The sequence below is a fragment of the Oncorhynchus gorbuscha genome, linkage group LG25, assembly GCF_021184085.1.
Source record: "Oncorhynchus gorbuscha isolate QuinsamMale2020 ecotype Even-year linkage group LG25, OgorEven_v1.0, whole genome shotgun sequence".
NCBI classification, from domain to species: domain Eukaryota; kingdom Metazoa; phylum Chordata; class Actinopteri; order Salmoniformes; family Salmonidae; genus Oncorhynchus; species Oncorhynchus gorbuscha.
The window spans coordinates 46,852,238-46,872,355 of NC_060197.1; the positions used below are offsets into that span (position 1 = coordinate 46,852,238).

Below are 20,118 nucleotides of genomic sequence, written 5' to 3' on the forward strand. Positions count from 1 at the left end.
GCACTTCCACGATGCGGATTGAATAGAGCCCTAATTCAAATAAAATAAAACATTTTAAAAAAGAGAGATGGAGGAAGGAGAGAGAAGGAAGGAGAGAGAAGAAGGAAGGAGAGAGAAGGAAGGAAGGAGAGAGAAGGAAGGAAGGAGAGAGAAGGAAGGAAGGAGAGAGAAGAAGGAAGGAGAGAGAAGGAAGGAAGGAGAGAGAAGGAAGGAAGGAGAGAGAAGGAAGGAAGGAGAGAGAAGAAGGAAGGAGAGAGAAGAAGGAAGGAGAGAGAAGAAGGAAGGAGAGAGAAGGAAGGAAGGAGAGAGAAGGAAGGAAGAGAAGAAGGAAGGAGAGAGAAGGAAGGAAGGAGAGAGAAGAAGGAAGGAGTGAGAAGAAGGAAGGAGAGAGAAGAAGGAAGGAGAGAGAAGGAAGGAAGGAGAGAGAAGAAGGAAGGAGAGAGAAGAAGGAAGGAGAGAGAAGAAGGAAGGAGAGAGAAGGAAGGAAGGAGAGAGAAGAAGGAAGGAGAGAGAAGAAGGAAGGAAGAGAGAAGGAAGGAGAGAGAAGAAGGAAGGAGAGAGAAGGAAGGAAGGAGAGAGAAGAAGGAAGGAGAGAGAAGAAGGAAGGAGAGAAGAAGGAAGGAGAGAGAAGGAAGGAAGGAGAGAGAAGAAGGAAGGAGTGGGAAGAAGGAAGGAGAGAGAAGAAGGAAGAAGAAGGAAGGAGTGAGAAGAAGGAAGGAGTGAGGGCAGATAGAGAGAGTGTGTGTGTGAAGATAGAAGGAGGGCAGATAGAGAGATGAAGGGCAGATAGAGAGATGTGTGTGTGTGAGGGCAGATAGAGAGAGTGTGTGTGTGAGGGCAGATGAGGAAGATAGGAATGTGTGTGTGAGGGCAGATAGAGAGATGTGTGTGTGTGAGGGCAGATAGAGAGATGTGTGTGTGTGAGGGCAGATAGAGAGATGTGTGTGTGTGAGGGCAGATAGAGAGATGTGTGTGTGTGAGGGCAGATAGAGAGATGTGTGTGTGTGTGTGAGGGCAGATAGAGAGATGTGTGTGTGTGAGGGCAGATAGAGAGCTGATAAGCAACACTGAGGCCTTGTGAGCCAGGAAGGGTAAGACCTCTGATTCTCTCTCTCCCTGTCACTCTATTTATCTCTCGATGATTAGGTTTTTCACCCCCCCTTCCCGTGTGTGTGTGTGTGTGTGTGTGTGTGTGTGTGTGTGTGTGTGTGTGTGTGTGTGTGTGTGTGTGTGTGTGTGTGTGTGTGTGTGTGTGTGTTGGAGAGAGAGCCACTATTAACATGTGAGCATGAAGGAGCAGCAGCTGTGGTCTGTGACTGTGTTACTGCTGTTTCCTGTGTGTGTGTGTGTGTGTGTGTGTGTGTGTGTGTGTGTGTGTGTGTGTGTGTGTGTGTGTGTGTGTGTGTGTGTGTGTGTGTGTGTGTGTGTGTGTGTGTTGCTATTTGGATAAAAGCATCCAGACAGCCATAATTTTCCACTACAGTCCCCCCCCCTCCCTTGCTTGCCCTGCCTTCACTCCCTCCTCCCATCTCACCCCTCATTGGTTTACTGCTCTACTGAAAACTCTCCATGAGTCCTCACTGAAAATAGCCCTTAGACTGCACACTATGTGAGAGAAAAGAAACTGTTTTAGAGAAGAAGAAGACAGAGAAATATAGAGCTAGAAAGAAACAAGGCCACTTTGTTAAAGTCCCCCGGTGTGTGTGTGTGTGTGTGTGTGTGTGTGTGTGTGTGTGTGTGTGTGTGTGTGTGTGTGTGTGTGTGTGTGTGTGTGTGTGTGTGTGTGTGTGTGTGTGTGTGTGTGTGTGTGTGTGTGTGTGTGTGTGTGTGTTCCAGACCACACACACGTTAACCACACACGGAGCTGCGTATAGGGCAGCAGGTATCCTATTGGTTAAGAGCATTGGACCAAATAACAGAAAAGTTGTTGGTTTGTATCCCCGATCCGACTAGGTGAGAAAATCTGCCGATGTGCCCTTGAGCAAGGCACTTAACCCTAATCGCTCCTATAAGACGCTCTGGATAAGAGCATCGGCTAAATGACTGACATTTAAATGTATACACTGTATTATACACAGGAGTCAGTCCTAAAACTCGAAAGGTTACGTCCCAAAATGGCTCCTAATCACCTAGTCCACAACCAGAGCCAAAATGGCTCCCAATCACCTAGTCCACAACCAGAGCCAAAATGGCTCCCAATCACCTAGTCCACAACCAGAGCCAAAATGGCTCCTAATCACCTAGTCCACAACCAGAGCCAAAATGGCTCCCAATCACCTAGTCCACAACCAGAGCCAAAATGGCTCCCAATCACCTAGTCCACAACCAGAGCCAAAATGGCTCCTAATCACCTAGTCCACAACCAGAGCCAAAATGGCTCCCAATCACCTAGTCCACAACCAGAGCCAAAATGGCTCCCAATCACCTAGTCCTCAACCAGAGCCCTGGTTAGAAGTAGTGGACTATAAAAGATAAGTTACCATTTGGGACTAAAACTCACCACTACTAAACGTACAGCCACATTATAGTATGCTATGTTCACTGGCATCACATTAACATGAGAAATAGCACAGATCCATTGATCATTTAACAACAATACAACCCCCTTAAAAAAAACTAAAAATAAATTTCAACTAAATAAAACATTAAAATAAAACCACAGGATAGGACATCATGAGCCCTGCTTAGATCTGATTGGCTGCTTCAATCTTCTCTCCTCCTCTTCCATCCTCTCTTCTCTTTATCTTCGTCCCTCTACTCCACTCTCTTCTCCTCCTCCTCCCGCCATCTCTGAGGAGGCAAAGCTCCTATTTCTTCAGTTGGGTGAGGTTGAGGGTGGGGGAAGGCCATTTGGGCTGAGGGAGGAGAAAGGGGTGAGGTTATTTCTTCTGGGGGGTGGTGAGTTTCTGCATGCCACGAATCTTATCCAGCAGATCAGACACAAAGTCCTACAGTGAGAGAAGAGGGACAAAACACACCGTTAGAAACAACCACCTACAGGGAGAGAAGAGGGTCAAAACACACCATTAGTAACAACTGTCTCTAGGGCAGGGCTCTCCAACCCTGTTCCTGGAGAGAGACCCTCCTGTAGGTTTTAACTCCAACCACAGTTGTAACTAACTTGATTCATTTTATAAACCAGGTAAATATTAGAATCAGCTCAAGGACAAGTGTCTAGGGGATAGGTGCTAGGGGTTGTGTGTGGCCCTGGCTAAGGAAGGGAGAATGTTTTGTTGATTAGGATCCCCATTAGCTAGGGAGCAGCTACTCTTCCTGGGGTTCAAAACCCTAAAATACATGACCCCCCCCAAATTCAACAGCAGCATGAGGAATATATTATTGCAGAAAGGCCTGACGTACCTCAGTAGGTTTGTAACAGTCTATCAGCAGATCTTTAACTCTGGCTCCTCGGTCATCATCACTAGGCATGTCCAGCAGCTCATCCACATCTATCTCCAACTCGGGTATAGCCTCTTCCTGAAATAATAGAGGAGAGAAGAGGAGAGAGGGATGAGAAATGGAAGTAGATCTGCGAGTCGACAAGAGGATTCAGGAGGTGCATAAGATGGTACCCCCACACCCCGTTGTACTTACAACAAATGCCTTGTTGGCTAAGTAGGTTGTTGTATTGTACATTGGTCTGCATTAATTACTCTTAGGTCGTGACGTCAATCGCAGAGTAGACATGATCCCAATTCTGTTTCCAAGATGGCAGTGTTTTAGAAAAAGACACACAAAAAAGGTTGATTTGTGCTGATTTATTGTCACATTGAACCATATTGAACCAGATTGAACCATATTGAACCAGATTTAGCCACATTGAACCATATTGAGTCATATTGAATCATATTGAGCCATATTGAACCATATTGAGCCATTATGAACCAGATTGAGCCATTATGAACCAGATTGAACCACATTGAACAACATTGAACCATATTGAGTCGTATTGAACCATATTGAGTCATATTGAACCATATTGAGCCATATTGAGCCACATTGAACCTTATTGAGCCATATTGAGCCACATTGAACCGTATTGAGCCATATTGAACCATATTGAACCATATTGAACCATATTGAGCCATATTGAACCACATTGAACCTTATTGAGCCATATTGAGCCACATTGAACCGTATTGAGCCATATTGAACAATATTGAACCATATTGAGCCATATTGAGCGCCATAGTTTAATAACTTTTAAAAACAATACCGTCATATTTGAATTCCTCCATCTTTATTCACCGTAGCCATTCTTCAATGTTATTTCAGCCATCCTATATCAGCAACAACCAACAAAATGTTTCTGTTAAATACCAGACTCTGTTTTTTAGAGACAATGTTGCTGTTTAAAGTGACTACTAAGTTAATTATTATATAATAAATTAAACATTAAGTTTAAAAAGTCCACAGTTGTTTTCCTAGAACGACATCGGAGGCCATGTCCAGAAGAAGCTGTAGGGACCAGGCTGTCATTTGAGACACTTACCGACACATTCTTAGTGTCTAGCCGTCATTGGGTTGGCCCCTAGGATAACTTTAAATAGCCCATTAAGTAGTGTAGTTGTCATTGGGTTGGCCCCTAGGCTAACTTTAAATAGCCCATTAAGTAGTGTAGTTGTCATTGGGTTGGCCCCTAGGCTAACTTTAAATAGCCCATTAAGTAGTGTAGTTGTCATTGGGTTGGCCCCTAGGCTAACTTTAAATAGCCCATTAAGTAGTGTAGTTGTCATTGGGTTGGCCCCTAGGCTAACTTTAAATAGCCCATTAAGTAGTGTAGTTGTCATTGGGTTGGCCCCTAGTTTACTTTAAATAGTCCATTAAGTAGTGTAGCCGTCATTGGGTTGGCCCCTAGGCCAACTTTAAATAGCCCATTAAGTAGTGTAGTTGTCATTGGGTTGGCCCCTAGTTTAACTTTAAATAGTCCATTAGAAGCTTTAGAAGCTTCTGATAGGCTAATTGACATCATTTGAGTCAATTGGAGGTGTACCTGTGGATATATTTCAAGGCCTACCATCAAACTCAGTGCCTCTTTGCTTGGCATCATGGGAAAATGAAAAGAAATCAGCAAAGACCTCAGAAAAAAAATTGTAGGCCTCCACAAGTCTGGTTCATCTGTACAAACAATAGTACGCAAGTATAAACACCATGGGACCACGCAGCCGTCATACCGCTCAGGAAGGAGAAGTGTTCTGTCTCCTAGAGATGAACGTACTTTGGTGCGAAAAGTGCAAATCATTCCCAGAACAACAGCAAATGAACTTGTGAAGATGCTGGAGGAAACAGGTACAAAAGTATCTATATCCACAGTAAAACAAGTCCTATATCGACATAACCTGAAAGGCCGCTCAGCGAGGAAGAAGCCACTGCTCCAAAACCGCCATAAAAAATTCAGACTACGGTTTGCAACTACACATGGGGACAAAGATCGTACTTTTTGGAGAAATGTCCTCTGGTCTGATGAAACAAAAAAAAGAACTGTTTGGCCATAATGACCATCGTCATGTTTGGAGGAAAAAGGGGGAGGCTTGCAAGTCGAAGAACACATCCCAACCGTGAAGCACGGGGGTGGCAGCATCATGTTGTTGGGGTGCTTTGCTGCAGGAGGGACTGGTGCACTTCACAAAATAGATGGCTTCATGAAGGAATGGGTCTTCCAAATGGACTATGACCCCAAGCAGACTTCCAAAGATGTGGCAAAATGGCTTAAGGACAACAATGTCAAGGTATTGTAGTGGCCATCACAAAGCCCTGAACTCAACCCTATAAAAGAATGTGTGGGCAGAACTGAAAAAGTGTGTGCGAGCAAGGAGGCCTACAAACCTGACTCAGTTAGACCAGCTCTGTCAGGAGGAATGGGCCAAAATTCACCCAACTTATTGTGGGAAGCTTGTGGAAGGCTACCCGAAACATTTGATCCAAGTTAAACCATTTAAAGGCAATGCTACCAAATACTAATTGAGTGTATGTAAACTTCTGACCCACTGGGAATGTGATGAAAGAAATAAAAGCTGAAATAAATAATTCTCTCTACTTTTATTCTGACATTTCACATTCTTAAAATAAAGTGGTGATCCTAACTGACCTAAAACAGGGAATTTTTACTTGGATTAAATGTCAATAATTGTGAAAAAAGGAGTTTAAATGTATACCTGTGATAAAAAATAATATTAATGATAATGATAATATTATATATATATATATTACATTTATTATAATTCATATTATTATTATTATCATTAATATGATAATCATTATGATCATTATTATCATAATAACGATGATAAAATTAATGATAATGAAAATTATATTAATAATTATGATAATGATAATATTAATGATAATGAAAATAATATTAATAATTATGATAATGATAATATTAATGATAATGAAAATAATATTAATAATTATGATAATGATAATATTAATGATAATGAAAATAATATTAATAATTATGATAATGATAATATTAATGATAATGAAAATAATATTAATAATTATGATAATGATAATATTAATGATAATGAAAATAATATTAATAATTATGATAATGATAATATTAATGATAATGAAAATAATATTAATAATTATGATAATGATAATATTAATGATAATGAAAATAATATTAATAATTATGATAATGATAATATTAATGATAATGAAAATTATATTAATAATTGTGATAATGATAATATTAATGATAGTGATGATACTAATAATCATGATAATGATAATAATATGAATATGAATAATAATGTTAATAATATTATTAATGATAATGATGGTAATAATACAAATAATTATAATAATAATAATAATGACAACTTTATTGCAAAATACACGGTTCAATTTACTAAAACAACTGAAAACAACTATTAGGAAATCTGACAGAGATCTCAGTCTTCTAAGTATACTAAATGCTTCACTCTGAATATTCCGTGAGTTCTAAGTATGCTAAATGTTTCTCTCTGAATATTTCGTGAGTTCTAAGTATGCTAAATGCTTCACTCTGAATATTTCGTGAGTTCTAAGTATGCTAAATGCTTCACTCTGAATATTCCGTGAGTTCTAAGTATGCTAAATGCTTCACTCTGAATATTCCGTGAGTTCTAAGTATGCTAAATGTTTCTCTCTGAATATTCCGTGAGTTCTAAGTATGCTAAAGGTTTCACTCTGAATATTCCGTGAGTTCTAAGTATGCTAAATGTTTCACTCTGAATATTCCGTGAATTCTAAGTATGCTAAATGTTTCACTCTGAATATTCCGTGAGTTCTAAGTATGCTAAATGTTTCTCTCTGAATATTCCGTGAGTTCTAAGTATGCAAGTCATTCTAAGGTAGTGTACGCCCTCTACTGGGACAAAACAATGACTTACTTTCCACAGTAAGTAATAGAGGAGTTCATTTTAAAAGTACCGTTCCCTAACACGGGTGACAGCTGACGCATCTCCTCTCCTTCAGTGTCCAACTACATGTACCTGCGTTGACAGACATGTCACTTTATATGCTGAACAACTCCAGGTAATATCAGTAGCCTTTGTCAAACTGAGCACTGAGCTCAGCTTCGCATGCTGACCAATGAGAAGTAGACGACCTGTTCCTGATCACCTTCAGCATTCAAAATATTAAAATGGCAACGCGTGATATTAGGCTTTATTGGTTGAGTGACAACCGATGTGATTTGCTAGGTAATTGTTATCAATGTTATGTTGAACATGGTGTTTTACCAAGATAAAAGTACGCTAGTGGCTAAACCTGCTGAACAGGTTTACTATAGATTACTATAGATTACTATAGATTACTATAGATTATTATAGATTACTATAGATTATTATATATAACTATAGATTACTATAGATTACTATAGATTATTATAGATTATTATAGATTAATATAGATTAATATAGATTATTATAGATTAATATAGATTAATATAGATTAATATAGATTACTATAGATTACTATAGATTACTATAGATTATTATAGATTACTATAGATTACTATAGATTACTATAGATGACTATAGATTACTATAGATTACTATAGATTACTATAGATTATTATAGATTACTATAGATTACTATAGATTATTATAGATTACTATAAATTATTATAGATTACTATAGATTATTATAGATTATTATAGATTACTACAGATTATAGATTATTATAGATTACTATAGAGTATTATAGATTACTATAGATTATTATAGATTACTATAGATTATTATAGATTACTATAGATTACTATAGATTATTATAGATTATAATAGATTACTATAGATTATTATAGATTACTATAGATTATTATAGATTACTATAGATTACTATAGATTACTATAGATTACTATAGATTATCATAGATTACAATAGATTACTATAGATTATTAAAGATTACAATATATTACTATAAATTACTATAGATTACTATAGATTACTATAGATTATTATAGATTACTATAGATTACTATAGATTACTATAGATTACTATAGATTATTATAGATTACGATAGATTACTATAGATTATCATAGATTACAATAGATTACTATAGATTATTAAAGATTACAATATATTACTATAAATTACTATAGATTACTATAGATTACTATATATTATCATAGATTACAATAGATTACTATAGATTATTAAAGATTACAATATATTACTATAAATTACTATAGATCACTATAGATTATTATAGATTTCATTTAGATTGTTCACCATCAGCAATAGTTTTGCTAGTTTTGCTTTAAACAAATCAATGTTTATGGTTATATTTTTTAGATATATTCTCCATTATGACTCTAATCTGGGGTGGTAGATGTCTAGTCTCCATAATGGCTCTAATCTGATTGGTGGTGGGGTGGTAGATGTCTCCCTTATGACTCTAATCTGATTGGTGGTGGGGTGGTAGATGTCTCCCTTATGACTCTAATCTGATTGCTGGTGGGGTGGTAGATGTCTCCCTTATCACTCTAATCTGATTGGTGGTTGGGTGGTAGATAGTCTCCCTTGTGGATCAGATCTGGTGCCTACATACTAGGGCTGTGATGATACCAGAAACGCAATATTTTCCATGGCAAAAATGAAAACACAAAAAGCACACTAAACTCTGTGGTGTTTAAAAACCTGCTGTATGTAAAATATTGTGTGCTATAGTTTAGAAAATAAATATATATAGATTAGAAAACATAAAAATATATCTTAGAAAATAAATATATATATAGATTATAAAACATATGTGACTCTGGATGACAACATAATGTTTGTTTTCAACTTTAGCAATGTTTTCATAAAGAAGTTAAATCTGCATCGTGTTTTGCTTCCTTGCCACGTTACTAACAAGAAACACAATACTGGAATTGTACAGACACCATAAAGATACAGGTACCAGCCCTAGTACAGACACCATAAAGATACAGGTATCAGCCCTAGTATAGACACCATAAAGATACATGTATCAGCCCTAGTATAGACACCATAAAGATACAGGTATCAGCCCTAGTATAGACACCATAAAGATACAGGTACCAGCCCTAGTACAGACACCATAAAGATACAGGTATCAGCCCTAGTATAGACACCATAAAGATACAGGTATCAGCCCTAGTATAGACACCATAAAGATACAGGTATCAGCCCTAGTATAGACACCATAAAGATACAGGTATCAGCCCTAGTATAGACACCATAAAGATACAGACACCATAAAGATACAGATACCATAAATATACAGGTATCAGCTCTAGTATAGACACCATAAAGATACAGGTATCAGTCCTAGTATAGACACCATAAAGATACAGACACCATAAAGATACAGGTATCAGCCCTAGTATAGACACTATAAAGATACAGACACCATAAAGATACAAGTACCAGCCCAGTATAGACACCATAAAGATACAGGTATTAGCCCTAGTATAGACACCATAAAGATACAGGTATTAGCCCTAGTATAGACACCATAAAGATACAGGTATTAGCCCTAGTATAGACACCATAAAGATACAGGTATCAGCCCTAGTATAGACACCATAAAGATACAGGCACCATAAATATACAGGTGTCAGCCCTAGTATAGACACCATAAAGATACAGTTATTAGCCCTAGTATAGACACCATAAAGATACAGGTATTAGCCCTAGTATAGACACCATAAAGATACAGACACCATAAAGATACAGGTATCAACCCCAGTATAGATACCATAAAGATACAGGCACCAGCCCTAGTATAGACACCATAAAGATACAGGTACCAGCCCTAGTATAGACACCATAAAGATACAGGTACCAGCCCTAGTATAGACACCATAAAGATACAGGTACCATCCCTAGTATAGACACCATAAAGATACAGGTACCATCCCTAGAATAGACACCATAAAGATACAGGCACCAGCCCTAGTATAGACACCATAAAGATACAGGCACCAGCCCTAGTATAGACACCATAAAGATACAGACACCATGAAGATAGACACCATAAAGATACAGGTACCATCCATAGAATAGACACCATAAAGATACAGGCACCAGCCCTAGTATAGACACCATAAAGATACAGGTACCAGCCCTAGTATAGACACCATAAAGATACAGGTACCAGCCCTAGAATAGACACCATAAAGATACAGGCACCAGCCCTAGTATAGACACCATAAAGATACAGGTACCAGCCCTAGTATAGACACCATAAAGATACAGGTACCAGCCCTAGAATAGACACCATAAAGATACAGGCACCAGCCCTAGTATAGACACCATAAAGATACAGGCACCAGCCCTAGTATAGACACCATAAAGATACAGGTACCAGCCCTAGTATAGACACCATAAAGATACAGGTACCAGCCCTAGAATAGACACCATAAAGATACAGGCACCAGCCCTAGTATAGACACCATAAATATACAGGCACCATCCCTAGTATAGACACCATAAAGATACAGGCACCAGCCCTAGTATAGACACCATAAAGATACAGGTACCAGCCCTAGTATAGACACCATAAAGATACAGGTACCAGCCCTAGTATAGACACCATAAAGATACAGGTACCATCCCTAGAATAGACACCATAAAGATACAGGCACCAGCCCTAGTATAGACACCATAACGATACAGGCACCAGCCCTAGTATAGACACCATAAAGATACAGGTACCAGCCCTAGTATAGACACCATAAAGATACAGACACCATAAATATACAGGTGTCAGCCCTAGTATAGACACCATAAAGATACAGGTGTCAGTCCTAGTATAGACACCATAAAGATACAGGTACCAACCCTAGTATAGACACCATAAAGATACAGGTATCAGCCCTAGTATAGACACCATAAAGATACAGGTACCAGCCCTAGTATAGACACCATAAAGATACAGGTACCAGCCCTAGTATAGACACCATAAAGATACAGGTACCAGCCCTAGTATAGACACCATAAAGATACAGGCACCAGCCCTAGTATAGACACCATAAAGATACAGGCACCAGCCCTAGTATAGACACCATAAAGATACAGGTGTCAGTCCTAGTATAGACACCATAAAGATACAGGTACCAACCCTAGTATAGACACCATAAAGATACAGGTATCAGCCCTAGTATAGACACCATAAAGATACAGGCACCAGTCCTAGTATAGACACCATAAAGATACAGGTACCAGCCCTAGTATAGACACCATAAAGATACAGGTACCAGCCCTAGTATAGACACCATAAAGATACAGGTACCATCCCTAGAATAGACACCATAAAGATACAGGCACCCACCCTAGTATAGGCACCATAAAGATACAGGCACCAGCCCTAGTATAGACACCATAAAGATACAGACACCATAAATATACAGGTGTCAGCCCTAGTATAGACACCATAAAGATACAGGTGTCAGCCCTAGTATAGACACCATAAAGATACAGGTACCAACCCTAGTATAGACACCATAAAGATACAGGTACCAGCCCTAGTATAGACACCATAAAGATACAGGTACCAGCCCTAGTATAGACACCATAAAGATAGACACCATAAAGATACAGGTACCAGCCCGAGTATAGACACCATAAAGATACAAGTACCAGCCCTAGTATAGACACCCTAGTATTCGTACATTGGTCATAGCTAAAACTCAGTATTATTTGGTTTGGGAACATTGATGTACAGTGATATTTAAAACTTGTCTCCAATGTTTTTTTAAGCAGATTTAATTCAGGATTGAGACTAGATAGGAACAAGCAATACCTCTTGGAAAGTTATTCTGGCTTTGGCATTATGAAAAATAAAACTATCCCAGGGTTTTCAGAAGACTGAGGCGGGTTTTCCTCTAACTTTTACCCACTGCCTTGATATTTATTTTGTTACTGACAAGCTCCCTCGTTCCTGCAGATGACAAGCATACCCATAACATGATGCTACTACAACAATATTTGAAAATACAAAAAGGGATTAACAACACTCCTCTCTCCCATCATCCTCCCCCTCGATTAGGGCTGCCCAAGCCGGCTGTCACTGCACCTGTTTACTGATCACACACACACGCACACACACACGCGCACACACACACGTGACATTCAAATTGAGTAAACACTTTAAGCTGGTGTGAGAAGGGGAACGGTGTGTGTGTGTGTCTATGTGTGTGTGTGTGTGTTTAAGTGTCTCTGTGTGTTTGTGTGTCTCTGTGTGTCTGTGTGTGTGTCTCTGTGTCTGTGTGTGTGTCTCTGTGTGTCTCTGTGTGTCTCTCTCTCTGTGTGTGTGTGTGTCTCTCTGTGTGTGTGTGTGTCTCTCTGTGTGTCTCTGTGTGTGTGTGTGTCTCTCTGTGTGTCTCTGTGTGTCTCTCTGTGTGTCTGTGTGTCTCTCTGTGTGTCTCTGTGTCTCTGTGTGTGTGTGTGTGTGTGTGTGTGTGTGTGTGTGTGTGTGTGTGTGTGTGTGTGTGTGTGTGTGTGTGTGTGTGTGTGTGTGTGTGTGTGTGTGTGTGTGTGTGTGTGTGTGTGTGTGTGTGTGTGTGTGTGTGTGTGTGTGGATTCAAGCAGAGAGAGAAAACAGATCGAGTGGTTGTGACAGGCGGCTGTTACTGTCAAGACTACTGCAGTAGTGATAACACACACACACATTGAGAAAAATAGACACACATACAAGCCCAGACACAAAGGGACAGACAGACAGACAGACAGACAGACAGACAGACAGACAGACAGACAGACAGACAGACAGACAGACAGACAGACAGACAGACAGACAGACAGACAGACAGACAGACAGACAGACAGACAGACAGACAGACAGACAGACAGACAGACAGGCAGACAGGCAGACAGACAGGCAGACAGGCAGACAGGCAGACAGACAGGCAGACAGGCAGACAGGCAGACAGGCAGACAGGCAGACAGACAGGCAGGCGCTGGGGTGAGAAGCCAGACACAAAGAATGTTCCACACAACATGTGCTACAAGCCAGTCAGTCAGGGAGAGACAGAAGGAGACAGAATGAAAAGGAGTGGGATAGAGGAGAGGGACAGGAGAGAGAAGGATTGGGAGAGGAGGAGAGACAGAAGGAGAGAGGAGAAGGAGCGGGAGAGGAGAAGGAGAGAGGAGAAGGAGAGAGGAGAAGGAGTGGGAGAGGAGAAGGAGCAAGACAGGAGAGGAGAGAGCAGGGAGAAGGAGCGGGAGAGGAGAGAAGGAGCAGACAGAAGGAGGGGAGAGGAGAAGGAGTGGGAGAGAGGAGAAGGAGTGAGAGAGCAAGAGCGGAGAGGAAAAGGAGAGAGGGAGAAGAGCGGGAGAGGAGAGCAGAGAGGAGAAGAGTGGGAGAGGAGAAGGGAGAGGGAGAAGGAGCGGGAGAGGAAGGAGCGGGAGAGAGAAAGAATGAGGAGAAGGAGAGGAGAAGGGAGAGTGAGAAGGAGAAGGAGGGAGAGAGGAGAAGGAGGGAGAGAGGGGAAGGAGAGGAGAGAGAGGATAAGGAGTGGGAGAGAGGAGAAGGAGCGGGAGAAAAGGAGTGGGAGAGGAGAAGAGGAGAGGAGTGGGAGAGGAGAGGGTGGGAGGGAGAGAGGGAGAGAAGGAGAAGGAGAAGGAGTGGGAGAAGCGAGGAAGAGAGGAGGGAGTAAGAGAGGAGAAGGAGTGAGAGAGGAGGAGAAGGAGTGAGAGAGGGATAAGGAGTGGGAGAGAGGAGAAGGAGTGGAGAGAGGAGAAGGAGTGAGAGAGAGGAGTGAGAGAGGATAAGGAGTGGGAGAGAGAGGAGAAGGAGCGGGAGAGGAGAAGGAGTGGGAGAGAGGAGAAGGAGTGGGAGAGAGAGAAGGAGGGAGAGGGGAGAAGGAGCGGGAGAGGAGGAAGGAGGGAGAGGGGAGAAGGAGGGAGGAGAGAGAAGGAGAAGTGGGAGAGGATAAGGAAGGAGTGGGAGAGAGGAGAAGGAGTGAGAGAGGAGGAGAAGGAGTGAGAGAGGATGAGAAGGAGGGGAGAGAGGAGAAGGAGAGGGGAGAGGATAAGGAGTGGGAGAGGAAAAGGAGTGGGAGAGGAGAAGGAGCGGGAGGGAGAAGGAGTGGGAGAAGAGGGAGAGGAAGAGAGGAGAAGGAGTAAGAGAGGAGAAGGAGAGAGAGGAGGAGAAGGAGTGGGAGAGAGGAGAAGGAGTGGGAGAAGAGGAGAGAGGAAAAGAGTGAGAGAGGAGAAGGAGGAGAGGGGAGAGGGAGGAAGGAGAGGAGAAGGGAGAGAGGATAAGGAGTGGGAGAGGAGGAGAAGGAGTGAGAGAGGAGAAGGAGGAGAGAGGAGAAGGAGTGAGAGAGAGGATAAGGAGGGAGAGGAGTGAGAGGAGAGGGAGGGGAGAGGAGGAGAGAAGGAGAGGAGGAGGGGAGAGGAGAAGGAGTGGAGAGGAGAAGGAGTGAAGAGAGAGGAGAGGGAGTGGGAGAGAGGAGAAGGAGTGGAGAGAGGGGAGGAGAAGGAGTGGGAGAGGAGGAGAGAGGAGAAGTAGTGGGGAGAGGAGGAGAGGGGAGGAGAAGAGTGGGAGAGAGGAGAAGGAGGGGAGAGGAGGAGAAGGAGTGGGAGAGAGGAGGAGTGGGAGAGGAGAAGGAGTGGGAGAGGAGTAGAGGAGAAGGATTGAGAGAGGAGAAGAGGAGAAGGAGGGAGAGGAGGAGGAGAAGGATTGAGAGGGAGTGAGGAGAAGGATTGAGAGAGGAGAGGGAGAGAGAGAAGGAGTGGGAGAGAGGAGAAGGAGTGAGAGTGGGAGAGAGAAGGAGTGAGAGTGGGAGAGACGAGAAGGAGTGAGAGAGGAGAAGGGGGATAGGAGTAGAGGAGAAGGAGTGGGAGAGAGGAGGAGAGGAGAATCAGTGTGAGAGAGGAGGAGTGGGAGAGAGGAGAAGGAGTGGGAGAGAGGAGAAGAAGTGGGAGAGAGGAGAAGAAGTGGGAGAGAGGAGAAGAAGTGGGAGAGGAGGAGAGGAGAAGGAGTGGGAGAGAGGAGGAAGGAGAGGAGAGGAGGAAGGAGGGGAGAGAGGAGAAGGATTGAGAGAGGATGAGAGGAGAAGGAGGGGAGAAGGAGAGGAGAATCAGTGTGAGAGAGGAGGAGTGGGAGAGGGAGAAGGAGTGGGAGAGAGGAGAAGAAGTGGGAGAGAGGAGAAGAAGTGGGAGAGGAGGAGAGGAGAAGGAGTGGGAGAGAGGAGAAGGAGAGTGAGAGGAGGAGAAGGAGTGGGAGAGAGAGGGAGAAGGAGTGGGAGTGGGAGAGGAGGAGGAGTGGGAGAGGAGGAGGAGTGGGAGAGGAGGAGTGGGAGAGGAGGAGTGGGAGAGGAGGAGGAGTGGGAGAGGAGGAGGAGTGGGAGAGAGAGAAGTGGGAGAGAGGAGAAGGAGTGGGAGAGAGGAGAAGGAGTGGGAGAGGAGGAGAGAGAAGTAGTGGGAGAGAGGAGGAGGAGAATCAGTGTGAGAGAGGAGAAGAAGTGGGAGAGAGGAGAAGAAGTGGGAGAGAGGAGAAGGAGTGGGAGAGAGGAGAAGGAGTGGGAGAGAGGAGAAGGAGCGTGAGAGAGGAGAAGGAGCGGGAGAGGAGAAGGGTGGGAGAGAGAGAGAAGGAGTGGGAGAGGAGGTGAGGAGGAGAGTGGGAGAGAGGAGGAGAGGAGAATCAGTGGAGAGAGGAGAAGAAGTGGGAGAGAGGAGAAGGAGTGAGAGAGGAGAAGGAGTGGGAGAAGGAGAAGGGAGGGAGAGGAAAAGGAGAAGGGAGTGGGAGAGGAGAAGGAGTGGGAGGAGAAGGAGCGGGAGAGGAGGAGAGAGGAGAAGGGTGGGAGAAGGAGGAGAGGGAGAAGGAGTAAGAGAGAGAAGGAGAGAGAGAGGAGGAGAAGGGTGAGAGAGAGGAGAAGGAGTGGGAGAGAGGAGAAGGAGTGAGAGAGGAGGAGAAGGAGTGAGAGAGGAGGGAGTGGGAGAGAGGAGAAGGAGAGGAGAGGATAAGGAGGGGAGAGAGGAGAAGGAGTGGGGAGAGAGGAGAAGGAGAGGAGAGGGAGAAGGAGGGAGAGGATAAGTGGGAGAGAGGAGAGGAGAGGAGAGGAGAAGGAGCGGGAGAGGATAAGGAGTGGGAGAGAGGAGAAGGAGTGAGAGAGGAGGAGAAGGAGTGAGAGAGGATGAGAAGGAGTGGGAGAGAGGAGAAGGAGTGGGAGAGGATAAGCAGTGGGAGAGAGGAAAAGGAGTGGGAGGGAGAAGGAGCGGGAGAGGAGAAGGGTGGGAGAAGCGAGGAAGAGAGGAGAAGGAGTAAGAGAGGAGAAGGAGTGAGAGAGGAGGAGAAGGAGTGAGAGAGGATAAGGAGTGGGAGAGGAGAAGGAGGAGAGAGAGAAGAGTGAGAGTGGGAGAGAGGAGAAGGGGTGAGAGGGATAGGGGAGAGGAGGAGAAGGAGTGAGAGAGGAGGAGTGAGAGAGAGAAGGGGTGAGAGAGAGGGATAAGGAGTGGGAGAGAGGAGGAGAAGAGTGGGAGAGGAGGAGAGAAAGTAGTGGGAGAGGAGGAGAGGGGAGAATGAGTGGGAGAGAGAGAAGGAGTGGGAGAGAGGAGAAGGAGTGGGAGAGAGGAGAAGGGTGGGAGAGGAGGAGAGGAGAAGTGTGGGAGAGGAGGAGAGGAGGAGAATGAGTGGGAGAGAGGAGAAGGAGTGGGAGAGAGGAGAAGGAGTGGGAGAGAGGAGAAGGAGTGGGAGAGAGGAGAAGGAGTGAGAGAGGAGTAGAGGAGAAGGATTGAGAGAGGAGAAGAGGAGAAGGAGTGGGAGAGGAGGAGAGGAGAAGGATTGAGAGAGGAGTAGAGGAGAAGGATTGAGAGAGGAGAGGGGAGAGAGAAGGAGTGGGAGAGAGGAGAAGGAGTGAGAGTGGGAGAGACGAGAAGGAGTGAGAGTGGGAGAGACGAGAAGGAGTGAGAGAGGAGAAGGAGTGGGATAGGAGTAGAGGAGAAGGAGTGGGAGAGAGGAGGAGAGGAGAATCAGTGTGAGAGAGGAGGAGTGGGAGAGAGGAGAAGGAGGGAGAGAGGAGAAGAAGTGGGAGAGAGGAGAAGAAGTGGGAGAGAGGAGAAGAAGTGGGAGAGGAGGAGAGGAGAAGAGTGGGAGAGAGGAGAAGGAGAGTGAGAGGAGGAGAAGGAGTGGGAGAGAGGAGAAGGATTGAGAGAGGATGAGAGGAGAAGGAGTGGGAGAGAGGAGGAGAGGAGAATCAGTGTGAGAGAGGAGGAGTGGGAGAGAGGAGAAGGAGTGGGAGAGAGGAGAAGAAGTGGGAGAGAGGAGAAGAAGTGGGAGAGGAGGAGAGGAGAAGGAGTGGGAGAGAGGAGAAGGAGAGTGAGAGGAGGAGAAGGAGTGGGAGAGAGGAGAAGGAGGGAGAGGGAGAGGAGGAGGAGTGGGAGAGGAGGAGGAGTGGGAGAGGAGGAGTGGGAGAGGAGGAGTGGGAGAGGAGGAGGAGTGGGAGAGGAGGAGGAGTGGGAGAGGGAGAAGTGGGAGAGAGGAGAAGGAGTGGGAGAGAGGAGAAGGAGTGGGAGAGGAGGAGAGGAGAAGTAGTGGGAGAGAGGAGGAGAGGAGAATCAGTGTGAGAGAGGAGAAGAAGTGGGAGAGAGGAGAAGAAGTGGGAGAGAGGAGAAGGAGTGGGAGAGAGGAGAAGGAGTGGGAGAGGAGAAGGAGCGTGAGAGAGGAGAAGGAGCGGGAGAGGAGAAGGAGTGGGAGAGAGGAGAAGGAGTGGGAGAGGAGGTGAGGAGAAGTAGTGGGAGAGAGGAGGAGAGGAGAATCAGTGTGAGAGAGGAGAAGAAGTGGGAGAGAGGAGAAGGAGTGAGAGAGGATAAGGAGTGGGAGAGAGGAGAAGGAGAGGAAAAGGGAGGGAGAGGAGAAGGAGTGGGAGAGGAGAAGGAGTGGGAGAGGAGAAGGAGTGGGAGAGAGGAGAAGGGAGCGGGAGAGGAGAAGGAGTGGGAGAAGCGAGGAAGAGAGGAGAAGGAGTAAGAGAGGAGAAGGAGTGAGAGAGGAGAAGGAGTGAGAGAGGATAAGGAGTGGGAGAGAGGAGAAGGAGTGAGAGAGGAGGAGAAGGAGTGAGAGAGGAGAAGGAGTGAGAGAGGATAAGGAGTGGGAGAGAGGAGAAGGAGTGGGAGAGGATAAGCAGTGGGAGAGGAGAAGGAGCGGGAGAGGAGAAGGAGTGGGAGAGAGGAGAAGGAGTGGGAGAGAGGAGAAGGAGTGGGAGAGGAGAAGGAGCGGGAGAGGAGAAGGAGCGGGAGAGGAGAAGGAGTGGGAGAAGGAGGAAGGAGGAGAAGGGTAAGAGAGGAGAAGGAGTGAGAGAGGAGGAGAAGGAGTGAGAGGGATAAGGAGTGGGAGAGAGGAGAAGGAGTGAGAGAGGAGGAGAAGGAGTGAGAGAGGATAAGGAGTGGGAGAGAGGAGAAGGAGCGGGAGAGGATAAGGAGTGGGAGAGAGAGAAGGAGTGGGAGAGAGGAGAAGGAGGGGAGAGGGGAGAAGGAGGGGAGAGGATAAGGAGTGGGAGAGAGGAGAAGGAGCGGGAGAGGAGAAGGAGCGGGAGAGGATAAGGAGTGGGAGAGAGGAGAAGGAGTGAGAGAGGAGGAGAAGGAGTGAGAGAGGATGAGAAGGAGTGGGAGAGAGGAGAAGGAGTGGGAGAGGATAAGCAGTGGGAGAGAGGAAAAGGAGTGGGAGAGGAGAAGGAGCGGGAGAGGAGAAGGAGTGGGAGAAGAGGAAGAGAGGAGAAGGAGTAAGAGAGGAGAAGGAGTGAGAGAGGAGGAGAAGGAGTGAGAGAGGATAAGGAGTGGGAGAGAGGAGAAGGAGTGAGAGAGGAGAAGGAGTGAGAGGGGAGAGAGGAGAAGGGGTGAGAGAGGATAAGGAGTGGGAGAGGAGGAGAAGGGAGTGAGAGAGGAGAAGGAGTGAGAGAGGAGAAGGAGTGAGAGAGAGGGAGTGGGAGAGGAGTAGAGGAGAAGGAGTGGGAGAGGAGGAGAGGAGAAGGTGGGAGAGGAGGAGAGAGAGGAGAATGAGTGGGAGAGAGGAGAAGGAGTGGGAGAGAGGAGAAGGAGTGGGAGAGAGGAGAAGGAGTGGGAGAGGAGGAGAGGAGAAGTAGTGGGAGAGGAGGAGAGGGGAGGAAATGAGTGGGAGAGAGGAGAAGGAGTGGGAGAGAGGAGAAGGAGTGGGAGAGAGAAGGAGTGGGAGAGAGAGAGAAGGAGTGAGAGAGGAGAGAAGGATTGAGAGAGGAGAAGAGGAGAAGGAGTGGGAGAGGAGGAGAGGAGAAGGATTGAGAGAGGAGTAGAGGAGAGAGGAGAGAGAGAGAGAGAAGGAGTGGGAGAGAGGGAGAAGGAGTGAGAGTGGGAGAGACGAGAAGGAGTGAGAGTGGGAGAGAGAGAAGGAGTGAGAGAGGAGAAGGAGTGGGATAGGAGTAGAGGAGAAGGAGTGGGAGAGAGGAGGAGAGGAGAATCAGTGTGAGAGAGGAGGAGTGGGAGAGAGGAGAAGGTGGGAGAGAGGAGAAGAAGTGGGAGAGAGGAGAAGAAGTGGGAGAGAGGAGAAGAAGTGGGAGAGGAGGAGAGGGAGAAGGAGTGGGAGAGAGGAGAAGGAGAGTGAGAGGAGGAGAAGGAGTGGGAGAGAGGAGAAGGATTGAGGAGATGAGAGGAGAAGGAGTGGGAGAGAGGAGGAGAGGAGAATCA

General features: G+C 44.9%; 1 protein-coding gene across 2 annotated transcripts in view; it reads right to left on the reverse strand.

The window, feature by feature from the left end:
* Nucleotides 1-1,325: 1,325 nt before the first annotated feature.
* The window catches only part of LOC124014439 (protein phosphatase 1 regulatory subunit 14B-like), a 49,843-nt gene continuing 31,050 nt past the window's right edge, over nt 1,326-20,118 (reverse strand). The window contains exons 2-4 of one of the 2 annotated variants that reach the window (XR_006835019.1): nt 3,361-3,477; nt 2,426-2,948; nt 1,326-2,314 (exon numbers count right to left, since the gene is read on the reverse strand). Coding sequence is in view for 1 of the 2 variants with exons in the window: in XM_046329419.1 (XP_046185375.1) it covers nt 2,880-2,948; nt 3,361-3,477 (186 nt within the window). In the remaining variant the exon portion in view is untranslated. Of the gene's footprint in view, nt 2,949-3,360; nt 3,478-20,118 lie in introns of both variants that reach the window. The other variant, XM_046329419.1, reaches the window with a different exon arrangement.